Raw genomic sequence first — 14,481 nt, forward strand, 5'->3', positions numbered from 1 at the left:
GGCAGCGTGACTTTTTCAAGTCTCACTCCAAGAAAGTGTGAAGCCAGATTTCCAAACCCTACACAAACCAGTGCTGTTGTCTAGCTTTGCCTTTAAAGAAGTGTCCCAGGAATGGCGGAGGATCTAGCACCACTGCACAGGAAGCACTTTGGTGAAAGTAACATTAGCTATTGGATGGGAAGGTTCAGGATGCAGACTAGGAGGATTGACTGCCATGGTAGAAGCGTAGTGAAATGGGAACCATGTGTTCTTGATCCCCTCACCATGACTATTCATCTGCATGGACTTCTGTAAGGGAACGTCTGGAAACCTGAAGGTAGAAAAGATACATAAAATCACCCAGAGACCAAGGTGTGCATTTGTCCAGTGCTCCCTTCAATCTAGTGTGAAATGATTAGTTACTCCCTTCTTTGAAAGACCTAAGAGTATGTGCCATGCACACAACTTGTGCACAGAAGTCTTTTGAAGATACGGCGTGTTGCTGTCATCTCCATTTTAAATCTGGGAAAAGAAAGCATCAAGAGGTTCTATATAATCCTAGCTCCACAGCAAGAAGGGGAAACTTTAAGAGAACAAGGGGGTATATGGGTAATGCCTCCAAGCCTTCCTATACTGGCACAGTTATGGGTAGACTCACAAGTGGGGAATGCTGCTGGAGATGCATGAATCAGAAGCAAGGCTGGTGTGCTGGTGGAGCTCTCATTTTCATTTATTTATTTGCTTTTTCCAAAAAGAGTCTCATTTCTTGCTGCCTGCATGGCTAGAGACTGCCCTTTAATCCTCTGCTTTATTGTGCGCTATGAATTAAATACCACATGAGTACAAAAGCCCTTAAGGGCACAACATCCATTTTGCTGTAGCTGTCTACAGCCAGCTGAGTTTACAGGAGTGCTTTTGTTTATGGTTTATCTGTTGCCTGAGCAAGGGTTTCTCTGGTTTTTATTTTACCTATTTTTCACTGTTATTTCTTGGTTTGTTTTTTTTTTTTTTTTTTGTTCCAGTTTTGAGGCAGGGTGTAAAAGTGCTAGTCTGGGCAGGGCAGGATAAGGTTGTAGTGTTTAGTAGCCCATATGCTTGCAGTGGAAAATACTGCAGCATTTCTAAAGCAATGGTGGTGCTTTGTGTGGTTCCCAGGGTCAGCCCAGCTCCTCTGTCACAGATGGCATCCTACAGACAGCTGATGCTGGTTTTCCCACTGCAAATAAACCATGTGGGAGTTCTGAACAAAAAGGAATTTCCTCTCCCTTGAACAACTGCTACCAGCTCCTTAATTTTGCCAGTCTTTCCTCATTTTGGGCCTTACCAGCTCATCCCTGCAGGGCTCAGCCTGTGTCTTGTAGGCCAGTGAGCAGAGGACATGGCTAAGGATGGCTGCTCTGCGACGAAGGCAGCACCTTGCAGAGAAGCTGGTATCTACCTTCTAGCCATAAAAACTCCCCAAATGCTCTGCAACATACTGTCTCTAGCACCCACCAGCTCCACAAGCCCCATGACAGGCAGCCCTACCTGTCCTCTCAATTCATCCCAGTGGATTAAGTGTTCCTTCTTCCATAGCTACAAATGCTATGTATGTGAGATGGATTGCTCCTTCTCCCAAGAGGAATCCATAGCATCTTATGCACATGGGAATTACTGCCACGTATACGTATTACATGAACTCATGATGTGCTGCAGTTACGACATGGAAATTGTCTCTTGCCATATAGCTCAGCAGCATCCTGCAAAATCACAGTGATGCCTGCAGGAGAGACACTGCCCACTGGCACACCAAGAGCTGCCCTCAGGAATAGAACACCTGCCTCCTTTCTCTGGCCCCCCACACTCTGCCCCAGTGTGGAAGGTGGTAAGGTCTGCTATCATCGCTTGCCTGGTGGAACAGCAACTATGGGGACCCTCTGAGATGCCGGCATGCTGGATCCATCTCCCACCCTGCAGGGCTCTGGATGAGTCTGGGGGTAGGTGTTAATGGCTGCAGGGAGCTTGGGGTGTAGTGTAACCACCTGCCCAGATGGGACCTGCTGCTTCCGTTGCTCTGCCAGATGGAGTGGAGGAAGCAAGGAAGGAGAAGGGCTCTTGCTGCCTTTGTGGGGGATCCTGGCCCACCTGGGGCTGAGGAAGCTTTGAGGCAGAAGCACCCTTGAGCCCCAGCTTGCATGAGAGAAGATAAGCTGTAATAAACACAAGGTTTGTTGGTTAGTTGTGATCCAGCCTGCTTGTGCTGTTAATGACCCAAAATGCAGGAGTTCCCACCTCCATAAAATACCTCCCCAAGACAGACGGGAGTAGTTTTCCCATATACACTGGTGAGGGCTCTGCCCAGGCCATGGAGGTCTCACTCTCTGAGGGGCTCAGTTTCAGTTTTGCTGGAGTTGTGGCCCCTGTGGCCTGAAGAGAACTAAGCATGGCATACACATCGCTGTGAAAGCTGCCTGCCAGTGGAGCCCCATTAAAGCAAATGTGCTTAAAGGACAATGAGCAAAAGGAGTGTTTTATCTTCCCCAGACCCAAGCGCTCCATGATGGTACATGTCATCCAGTGATCAACAGTACTCAACAGGATCCAGCCGTGCAGCCACCCTGGTTCTGCAAAGCCAAAGCACAGCCCAGATTTGTACATATTTAATCAGTTCTTGAGAGATTTAAAAATGTCCATGGAGAATGATTGATAAGAAGATGTCTGATTATAATCAGCTAATTATTTTTTCCATATGCCAAGAATTCACTCGAGCGCTAATCATTATGAACACATTTTCAGTTTATACTGTACGTCATTCAATGCTGGCAATTGCTAAGCTTGCACAACCTGCTTGTATAGTTCCAGCATTATTCAGAGCAGACCTTTGCTAGATGTCTTCTGGAGTAGAGACATCCTGCACACTGGTCCAGTGTCCTGCAACTACTCTAAAAGACAGCACCAGAAGTTCCCATTCACCCTTTACCTGAACTTCTCCTGTATGCAGAAGAAGCTCTTGAAACATTCTGGGAACAGAATTTATATTTTGGGAAGTGTAGGTGACAGTTATGAAGGAGTCTATGCTTCCTGTTTGATTCCACCAGAAAGCAAAGGATCCCTGAAAATCTGAATGTAGCAATAGTTTGTATGAGAACTGACTGTGCGATGAAAGCATTCCTGAGCTGAAGAAAAGTATGATGTGAGCATAATGGACTCCAGAAAAGCAGCAGCAGCAGCCTCAGGGGACCAGAGCAGGGAGTGTCTCCTGTGAAGAGAATCTGAAGGATAAAAGAGCTGCGAACAGCTCACGGCTGCCAAAAGGGATGATACTAAGGGCACAACAGCAAACTGTGCCTAAGCAAGGGAAAGCTCAGAAGTGTGGGAAGAGAGCACTGAGGCTGCATTAGGAGCTCTTTGAGGACCCAAAATCGGCAGTTGCAATCATACAAGGGCAGAAGGAAGAGCCTGCAACTAATGAAAAGTCTCTAGAAATCACACAGGCAAGGGGAGCTGTCAGAGCTGAACCCCAGGATGACCATCCAGAGATACAAGAGGCAGTAAGAAATGGGTCCATGAGCAACATAAAGAACATGGCAAGTCCAAGAGCTCAAACAATATTTGATACAAAAAAGGGCCAAAGCGTTGAATGTTGCTTTTGTTTCAGTCTTCAAAACTTAACTAAAATAATTTTAATGAGGAGAAAGAAGCCCAGGGCAGAATCAGGAAAGAACAGACTCAAAAACATTCAAATGAGTTAGCTTTGTCCTTGTCAGCATGTCCTAATGAACTTCAGAGGAAGCTGTAGTGGCAGTCTCTGACCCATGAACATTTCATCATCACGAACTTGGGGAGGACACAGGAGGTGCCAGGCAGCTGGGGAAATGCAAGCGGAGTACCTAGCTTTAAATATGATCTCTATCATTAAAGAAGGTAGAACTGAGAATCAAGAAAATGAAGGGCAAATCAGCTTTACTGATTCACAGAAAGATATTGGAATATTTTTGTAACTAACCATGTGAGGAGCATGAGAGTATAATTGTATCTTATCTGAGAGGGTAATTGACCTAGGGGCTGAGGAGGAAGCAGACAGGTATGCTGTAATTTGGGCAGTGCTTTTGGTGCTTTGGGTTGATACTCTTGAGCAAACCAGAGAAATGTGGTCTAGATTAAATAACTATAACACAGGTGCACAGCCAATCAAAAAACTGCTTTCTCAGAAGTTGTCAGTGGTGTGCTGGAGACTGGAAACACATTTCAAGTAGGACTGTTTTGGACTCTGCTCTCTTCAATATTTTTATTAATGGCTTCGATAATGAAACAGGAATAGCTGTTATAAAATTTACAGCTGACAACAAGCTTGGAAAGGCTGCAAGCACTTTGGAGGATCAGATCAGCAATTGAAATTATCTTGGCAAATCTGAGAAATCAACAAGATGGAATTCAATAAGGAGAATTGCAAATAGCTACCCTTATGAAGACGAAATCAGAATCCCAAACACAAGCTGAGCCAGGCAGTCACACTGCCAAAGACAGTGACATGCCAAAAACTGTGACATGCTAGTTTATTTCATCAGGGAATCAAAAGGAAGTTGTACAATCCTGATCCTTCACCTCTCTGCTCAGGGGACTGCACCCTCCTGGGGAGTTCGGTTGCAGAAAAAGAAGGACAAAATGAAGAGGTTCTGGAGATGATGAACAGGAGTGAGGAAAGGGAGGGCATTACCTGATTCTCCACCTGATCAGTGCCAATGTTCACATCTCCTCTCCCAAATCAGCCCAAGTGCAGAGCCACACTGGTGCTATGACATTACTTTCAGTTATGAATCTACCTCTCCCCATGCCTTGGTACATCTTCCTCATTGTCTGCAGAGCATAGCTCTGCAGCCCTGAGTCTCAGCCACTGGAGGATTTAAATAAGCTAGATTGTTTAAAGAACTTGTCATATTCAAGAGAACTGACCCTGCAACAATATGAGGGGATGCCACATACTAGGTCCACCTTTCCCATCTCATATTTCCTGGAAAAGGTCCCTCTGGCTCTCTTTTCCCAGTTTATCAGCAAGGACTGTCATGCGTCATGGATGAGGGATGAAGTAGAGAGGATTGCAGTGGAAAGCAGTATGATTGGAAGGGTCCAGTGGGAATTCAGTGACTCATATTGCACATACTGTGAGATACTTGTGAAGCTGGGATGAGGCAGATATTCATGGTTATTTCTAAAGCCCTTTTTGGAATGAAGTAATCTTATGGGGACTATGTATGAGAATTTGGGAAGTGGTGGGGCAGCCTAACTTGAGTAAATGCAGAGCAAAGTCTATATACTTTACTGTACTACACTAGAAACCTATGGTTAGGGTACATAAATGAGCCAAAAGAGACCACTTGTGGCTATGTATGGCCCCTGCAGTGTGCAGAGCCCATCAAGTAAACATCACTCTCCTGGCTTTGTTTTTACACCTTCCTTGTACTGTTGGCCACTGCTAGAGACAGGATGCTACAAGAAACAGACCGCTTGTCTGAGCCAATGCAGCCACTTTTCTACTCTTAGGTTAAGACAAAAGACAGCAAGGATGAAGCATATAGGATGAGATTAAGGCAAAGAGATAAGTGAGGGCTGAGCTGCAGGAGCTTTGTAAATAAAAGTGGGGAAATTTGAGATTGTCACAAAAGATTAAAGAATTCCCAGAAAGAGAGAGAAGGGTTTGTGTAGGCAATGATGTCAATAAAGAGAAAGGCCAGCAATGAATGTGTTATCTCCCAGGAGGGCTGGTTTACCTTGGCCTAAGTCACTTCCTCTATGGATGCAAACCTTTGCATGCTTTGATCAGAACTGCCATAATCTTCCCTTGACACCCAGCAATGAAAGCAGCAGAAATGGGCTGAAGCATGGCAACTGTGTCTGAGGTGAGACTGCATTTGGAAAGGAAACTGAAGGGTGAAAGTGCTGCTGAAGGTGGAAACAAGAGGTGGCTCAGGCGGCAGGACGGGCTTTATGAGAAGCAGGACAGAGTAACTGGCCTGAATGAACTGTGATATTTTCTCCTGTAGGTAATATGAATGTCAGCACAGGGGTGATGTACTCACTGTCAGCAGAAGCCACGTTTTTAATGGTTTCTTTACTGGTAAATAGGAGAAACAATTCCTGCCTGAAGATTTTACCCATCTCTTTCAATAAAATATGTGGCACGTGTTGGAATAAGAGGAAGGTTAATTAGAGGCTGAAAGTCCTGGTGACAGGATCACTTGGTGGCAGAGTCTGACAATGCGAGAAGGGGACTGCTTGTCATTTCTGGAAAACTACTGCTCTAAAGTTGCCTTAAGTTGGAGGCTCACAACTGCTCAGGTTAATCTCAGGATGGTGGTACACCAACTGACTCCCCCTCACCCATCCAGAGGCACAAACAGAATTGCTCTTATTACATCTGGGTTTTGCCCATGTTCTTCCAACAGCCCTTCTAGCTATTGAGCTGAGGACCTCTCTCTTGACCAGTCTTGCCACAGGCCTCCTGATGGCAAAGCACCTCTGTCCTGACTAATCCCAAGAAACAAAGGGCCACCTGCACACAGCTCATATGTGTCCACCCTCAGCACCAAGAACATTTCCTTGCACGGAGACTGTCCACGTGAATCATGTTGTGGTGTGGGCAGGTATTTCAAGGCTTAGAGAAATCCTGCAGTGACATGAGCCTTACCTCTGTGCTTTGATATTCACCCTTGGTCATGCTTCCCTTTCTAACTCTTGTATTTGAAGAGCCTAACTCAGGATTAGCTATGGCAATCAATAGAACATAGAAATTAAACTGCTTTCACCAGTGCTAGCTCTGTTGCAGATTGCATCTTGATCATCTGGAAAAGAAACAGTCCAGTTATTCTTGCTCTGGGATGAAAAGGGGTAGGAGAGTGGTGGTAAGTGGAAAAGATGTCTTTCCGCAGAATCAACAGTTGTCAGCCTGTTCTCCCAGATGCTATGGACATGCACTGATTTGGCATTCAACTGCACTGACACAACCCTTGCGTAGCTAACTTGTACTGATGTTGCTTACCTGTTGCTTTAAATCAAATCTGGCACCAGGCTCTGTGCGCTTTGGAGCTGGGTCACTTACTGCCAGAGTTTTGAGTAAGAGCTGTGGTGAGGTTCTGGGTACTCTCCCATGTGTAATAAATGAAAGGAAGAGTAAGATACCAGTGTAAGCAATGTGTACAGGTTTGGTATGACCTATTGCCAAGGTATTGTTCTGTTTGCCTGTGCTGTGAAGCACAAAGCAACTTCTCAGCTCTGGGAAGTAATTGCTGCACCCAGCACCATAACTAGTCCTGCTTGCGTGGACTCTACAGAGTTCCACAGGGCTGACCATGATCTGTCCCTCTGCATGGACTCGATAACAAAAAAAGCCACAAGAGAAACAGCAAAAAAGTCTAACATATAGAGAGAATGAACACAGTGAAAAGAGATCAATATGGTTTCCTGTACATACTGTTTCAGGTTCAGAATGTGTTAATTCAGAGCACTGCACTGGGTTAGCCCTGCCATATTAGCTCAGAGTTACTATGTCTTGTCCTGGGAACAGCACAGCCGCACCAACATAGCAATGCAGGCAGAGGCATTAGAATTAATTTTTTTTTGACTTTGCTGTCAGGTTAATGATCCCACCACATCATATGGGCAGAGCCATCTGGGAGATCTTTTCATGGCACAAGCCATTGCAAGTAGAAATATCTAAGAATATAACAGCCAAGTCTCCATCTAGCCAGCTGCCCTGCTTCCATCATTGGCCATGAACAGACTGAAAAGTGAGATAAGAGTGAAATAAGAACAAGACAAGTATATGATATAGTTCCCCTGAATATTTCTTCCAGCATTCCACAAATTTTCAGCTCAAGGAATTTCTTCTGATGCTGGTCCAGCCAGATCCCTTAATGAGAAAATGGTAATGAGAACAGCATGTCTCCATAGGAGTCTCCTTTCGCCAGCACCACAAACAACAGACTTCTGGACCAGCACGTTTTGCATAAACCAAGAGATTTTCCTTCTGAAGAGGATGGTTTTCACAGAGGATCTACTGAGAAGAGATTTTATGAAGCAGAGAGGGCAAGATAAACTTGGGAGGAGTGGAAAAAGATTAGGCCACTACCAGAATCCATCTGAAGTTCTCATACAGACATTTCGGCACTGAAGAGAGATAACTGCACAACATGTAGCTCACACCAACCTGCTATCTTCCCCACATACACAGGATTTTGCTTATGGAATAATTGCTTCTAGCTGGACAATCCTAGTTAAATACAGTTCTTCCTGAAGGATTTCCCACTGAAGTCTGGCCTTTAATTGGAAAGTTTCACCTCTGTAAATAAGAATGATGCTAGAGGGAGGAGTGTTTCTATAAAGGGATGCACAGAGCTGAACATAGGAATTCCAATCCTAATTTATCTCAGGCAGACAAAATTTGTTTCGATGGGAGCATTAAGCATCCTGCAGCTTGATATAAACTGATGGGCTCTTGCTTACTCTTGGCATTTACTCTTGCAAATGAATCACTGTTACTTCCGCCTCCCTGCCCACCCCTCCACTTGGTTCCTTTTTAATTTTACAGTTTCCTGAGCTTGACACTGGGAAATCGATAAGTAATTTAGAGCCCAGTAAATACAGATGGAAACAAGTTACCTTGTACTTTTATAAATATTGGGAAACCACAATAATCTAAGAAAACAGGTGCTCAGTTGACTCAGCAACCCATCCATCAGCATCACACAGTTAATTGCATAAGATCATAAACATTTATAATTAGAAGGCAAACAAACAAGAATTTTATAAACAGCCCTCTTGAATCAGGCTGCGCATTAAATATTTGTGATAAGGTAATTAAGAATAGATTTACAATTCTGGCTCAGTGTTTAATACTTCGGAGAATGGATTTGATTCTACGGAGAATGTTCTACAGCCAAGGAGAAAACATTTGATTTTGGCTCTTTTATCCGAGGCTTAAAGTGGTCTCAGAGAAACTTTGGCTCTGTCATTGATCAGAGAGGAATTTCATTCATTACAGATCAGACAGCTCATTTAAATATATGCCTAATGTCCCTTGTCATGGGCTGATCCACTTCAGGCCTGCTTCAAAGCTCTGTCTCCTTGGCTGGAACTGCAGGCTTTCCCTAAGTCCTGCTTTTTATGGTTGATGCTTTGATCAGAGGACGTCAGAATTCTCAAAGCAGGGAGGAAAACCCATGTTTTTCTATTAATACATCATGGTGTTTTGTTATGAAATGCCAGCATAACTAAAGAATTACAGCTGTGTAATTTCAGTGGTCTGTGGGAACCACAGGGAAGATTTCTCTCATACTGTAGTGCCCATTGCCATTCCTTGTCCCAGAATAGCCAGATCTGCATACTTCAACTATCCAATGTAATTACTTCTACAGCCAGTAAGCAGGCTCAGCACCCCAATACAACAAATGTGAGAGTCTCCCTGAAGCTAATCTGTGATCAAGTCAGCAGGGCTTCTAGTTATGCTTAAAACCAGAGAGGCTAGAAGCTCAATCTGTACTTAAAGTAGGGTTTAAACTCTGAAAAATCAGGTGCAAACTCTAAGAAAACAGAGGGCTGCACCCCATCAGTAGTAATAGGGAGATTAGTTGTAAGGGTAAGATGACCTTCAGATATTTTGATTTTTGATATAGCACAGGTTTAGTCCAGTAGTTATTTGCCATCAGAAACTAGAACAGTCTGGAAAAGGTGGGCGAAGAGTAAAGCTGTAGCATTTGATTCATCAGGGATAGCCATAAACCACTTTATTCTGTGGTGACCATCATCTCTCCACACATTGCTGGTTAAGACAACCTCCTCATTCAGGCATGATTTTGCTTCTTATTTCTTCTGGGTCTTTTGTTCTTTGCAGTTGTATTTATATGCTTGCAACAGGGCAGGGAAGAGAGCTGTTCTTCCTAGAAACATTTCTGATAACCTTGATCCTGAGCAAGGACGGTGAAGCCATTGTTATTAATAACAAGCTATCCATGTGCTAATTTACCCAGTCCTATCTTGCTGGTCTGGCCTCAGTTACATGAGACACAAAAGCCCTTTCCCAACATGCAGATTGCTGCAAAACAAGGAGATTCAGACTCCCTAATTCTGCATAGATCCCACTCTGTAGCAAAGCTTGTCAGTTACAGTACAGTGTGTCAGCTACATCAATCTACATGAGATGTTGCAGCTTCCTTCAGCCTCAGCGGAGAACAGCAATGCAGTGTTGCAGTTACTGCTGGACCTAGTGCTTTCAAAGGGTCTATCCAGAGACCAGCAGCTTGAATAATAAGATCTTAATGCTCAAGTACTGTCATCATTTGAACAACTTCTAACATTATTTAATCCTTCCGTCTTCTAGCAAGGGTGGGGAGGATGACAGGGCCTGCTGGGAGGTGAGCTAACTGCTGGTGGAACTGCTTGTTGTCTTGTTTAACTGTAGAGAACATTAGAAGTCAGGTGTCCCATAGCTCAGTGCCATCCCCTGGGCATCAGCTCTGGTATATGAGGATGGGTAGCAGGTCATACACATTACATGCATACTCGGAGCACTCACAGTGTACGCTCATCTGCCCTTTCTTTCAAGTATGTTTTCTGCCCCCTTGGAAGGGAGCAGTGATGTACAATGAGGGACCTGTTCTGCAGATACTTCATTGTACACAAAACTTTGCCTAGGATGACAAACCATTTACAGGTATTGACAGACCTTTTGCTTTGCTCTATTGCGGCCTCTGGCCTCCATGTGCATGTCTGCTCTGCTGCTGTGTGTATGGGGAGAGACTCGGGCTGTGCACACACATGACACTGGTGCAGCAGACGTCACCAGCACATCAAAGCCAGGTACACCCCCTCCAAACACACGCTGTTAGCTGGGTGAATCATGCCTATGCAGCATGCGAAACTAGTCCAGTGATAGATAAACCTCAGGCATTTATTGGTAAACAGATACTGTTTTGCTATAAGGGCATAACTCACTCTGCTGCATTTACGATCTGTTTATTGATTGCTGGGATAAAGCTGTAATCCTTTTAATTCAGGGGAAAAAGGATCCAGCAGAGCAGGAGCATCGGTGCTGTGCCAGTCGGTAATTAAAATACGTGATTTATCATTGAATAAACACTGGCTGGAGAAGAGCTGAGCTAACCAGCTAGCTGGGGGCAGGATGCTGGGGTAGGTTTATGGTTCTTTCTAAAGTTTTGTTTCTGTTTTATGTTTATTTCTTTCCCCCTTCCCTCCAGGTCTAATAATACATGAAGGGCCCTCGGTTTACCGGATTTTTAAGCGGTGGCAGGCGGTCAATCAGCAGTGGAAAGTGCTGAACTATGACAAAACAAAGGACATGGAGGAACAAAAAACAGGGACCAGGACAAATCAGCGCCCCTCCTCCCAAACCACCCACTCGTCCTCCACTGGTGGTACAGCCACTAACTCCGCTCCAGCCGACAGCGGGGCACGGGCTGCCGGCCATGCCACAGGCACTCTCTCTGACCACCACTGTGCTTATACCATCCTGCATATACTCAGCCACCTGAGGCCTCACGAACAGAGGAGTCAGTCTAGTAGTAACAGAGAGCTCGTCATGAGAGTCACGACGGTCTGAGCCGAGGAATTCAGGAGGCCTTAACACAAAGCGGAGGAGACAGAGAACTCATAAAGCAGAGGAGCATGGTGTGCCTTTTTCTTTCTCTTTCCTTTTCTTCTGGTTTTTTTTTTTTTTATTCCTTTTTTGTTTGTTTGTTTGTTTTTTCTTCTCCTCTCCTTTTCTTTGTTGGAAACTGCACAAGATATAAGAGGCGGCACCTGGCCAGCTGAGGAAAAAAGCAGGTGGAGGGAGAGCTGCACACTCATGCTAAAGAGGTTAATGTTTTCCAGCCTGTTTAAAAAAGAAAAAAAAAAAAAAAAAAGAAAAAAAAAAAAGAAAAAAAAATTCAACAACACAAATCACAAAAAAAAAGCAAACAACAAAACAAGTGCAATACAGACTACAAACTGAGTAGGCAGAGTTCTGGGGAAGCAGAGGAACAGACGGTTTAGCATGTCTTACAAATCTGGTTACCTGGAACAGGTAACGCTCTGTACGCACCCCCCTTACACACACGCACGCGCACACACACACACAGAGTGTGAGATTTATAAAAACAAGGAAGGGAATGAAATATTTTGGAGTATTTTTGTTTTCCAGACTGTGATTAACCAGGGCTATGAGTTGTTTTGTTTCGTGGGTCACTCTGGAGCCTTGTTCAATTTACCACAGGATATCTAAAGTGAAATGGCTGGGGAATTTTCAGTACTGATTTGCAGAAAGAGAGATTTAATCATCCCGCTAAGAAAATCTAACAAAACCCAGGCATACCCAAATTTCACCAAAAATCCTGATTTTTTTCCTAAGGTTCCTGACAAGGGGTTTGTGAGGGTGGAACTGGGAGAGGGGAGGGTGCTCCATGATCTTTATTCGACATGTAGGCATTTTTGGCAAATTTTATACAAATGCTCCACAGGTGTTTCAAGCACAAGTACTGGTGTGATTTATGCCTTCATAACCCCAAATCCAGCGTCCAAATCTTGCCACTCACACACATCATTTTCCATGCAAACATTCCAGGTTAATTTCCTTCCATTTTACTCCAATCACAAGAAGCCGACCCACCTTGGTGGGCTTCTGCTTCCTTGCTGATTCTGACAGTCATGATTAGACATATACATCCTTTTTTTGTTTTGGTGTCTGTATCCCTGCTGCTCGATTTGAAACAGTCTCACTCAGTCTTGTAGGCTGAGCCTTTCACATCCGGTCTGTTAGCTGATTATAGACTCTATTCCATTCAGTCATTCAAGAGAGTTAGTCTGAAGAAGGAGCACAGTTGCTGATCAAATATGTAACACTTCAAATAGCCTCCTTCTCTGGGATATATCCTTGAAGGTACTGGTTGCTCTTCAGGAACATTCTCTTTCAATGCACAATGGCCGAATCATTTGTGGATATTAAAGGGACACTGTCAAGTACTTTTTAAATAGTTTTTAGGGTTTGGGCTTTTTTTACTCTCCATTGTTTGTAATATTCTCTTACAAGCTTGAAAATAAAATTTCTTTCCCTACTGTTTTTGTCCTTTTCCATTTGGGCATGTATCGTTCTCTCTGCTCACCCCGTTCCTTTCACCTGTCCTCCTCCTCACCTTTCTTCTGCAACAGGAGGAAATCCACATTACTGATTTCCTGCTGTCTGTCCTCGCTCTATGGAGGGTATGTCCCAGCTCTACGGGGTTGAGCTGTTTTGCTTGTGCAACTGCTAAAAAAGGAAGCATAAGAGCAGGAAACCTAAAAATATGGAGATTAGCTAATTGAGGAGCAACAGCTCAGCAATCCCAAAATAATGAACCTATAGTGATCAAGCCTGAACCCAGCTCCCCCCAGATTTAAGATAAGGACTTCAGCCAGTCTGCATCCATTGAGCAGCAGTGCTGAGCAGCATTGCACCATGGCTGTGTCCAACTGCCCTCCGTCACCTTCTCAGCATCTCTCACAGCATCTGTTGGAGCCAGGGTGAACATGGGCCACCAGCTCCTTTTGGCAGCTAGGCTCTCATGGCTCAGGTGTTTCTGGACCAGAGAAGGTGTCAACAGATTTGAACATACTAGCCATTCTGAAACGTTGAAGAGAGAGGTTAGCATCTTAAGGCAGGTCATATTTTTCACCTCGATTACTTGACAGTGTCCCTTTGAATATCAGAATGCAACAGAACAGGTACTTCTTTGGCAGAGAATGTGGAAGGTGAAACACCAGCCAAGAAAGCTGACTTACTGAGCACCCATGTGAAACAGCATGGTTTCTGAGGCCACTGTACCTTTATCTGATCAATCCTATTATCTACCAAAGAGTGCTTTTGGCAGAGGACAGGGAAAGGATGTTGGTGGGCAGAGGAAGAGGGAAGGGGCAATTCCAGTCATCTCTAAAAGCAGCTATTCCCGGAATGAAGGTGTTGCAATGAGCAGTCTCTGGAAGAACCACTTCTGATCCACAGTAGAGAGAAACCTGGCCAAAGCAAGCAATCACAGCAGCCTCTCACCCCAATGCCTGTCCTGGAAGCTGTCCTCCTTCCAAGAAATGAGTAATTGTGGTGGGTTTTGGAAGGGGGAAGCATACACGGATGAAGGGACAGCTGTCAGACATGATGTTGTTTCCCTCCCTGCCATCCGCTCATTTAATATGGAGAAGTCAAATTCCTTTAATTTGGCTAATGGTTTAAAAGTTCATGAGGTCAGAAGCACAACTTGCCATGAAAGAGTGGTGTGATCTAGTACACTGAGCACACAGGACTCTGCATACTCTCACTCCAGCTCTGCCACTGACTCTGTAGCCTTGGGCTGTTTGGCTCAGTCCCCCCTCCACGCAAAGGGGGAATAACAATACGTACCTACCTCACAGGGGTGTTGTGAGAATCCACGTTGGTAAAGCCTGTTGAAGTGCTAAGTCTACCACTGGTAGTCACGAAGTGTGTGGTGGGGGTGAGCAGCGCTG

The 14,481-nt window shown here is 44.5% G+C and overlaps 1 protein-coding gene across 1 annotated transcript in view; it reads left to right on the top strand.

Annotated features, from left to right (window-relative positions):
* MARCHF4 (membrane associated ring-CH-type finger 4) overlaps window positions 1-12,057 on the top strand; it is a gene marked incomplete at its 5' end in the record, with an annotated part of 104,857 nt that extends 92,800 nt beyond the window's left edge. The window contains one exon of the mRNA XM_080622174.1: window positions 11,208-12,057. Coding sequence (XP_080478300.1) covers window positions 11,208-11,569 — 362 coding nt within the window. The 3' untranslated portion in view covers window positions 11,570-12,057. The remainder of the gene's footprint in view (window positions 1-11,207) is intronic.
* Between the last annotated feature and the right edge of the window lie 2,424 nt (window positions 12,058-14,481).

Source organism: Psittacula echo, assembly GCF_963264785.1.
Source record: "Psittacula echo genome assembly, chromosome: 6".
NCBI classification, from domain to species: Eukaryota; Metazoa; Chordata; class Aves; order Psittaciformes; family Psittacidae; genus Psittacula; species Psittacula echo.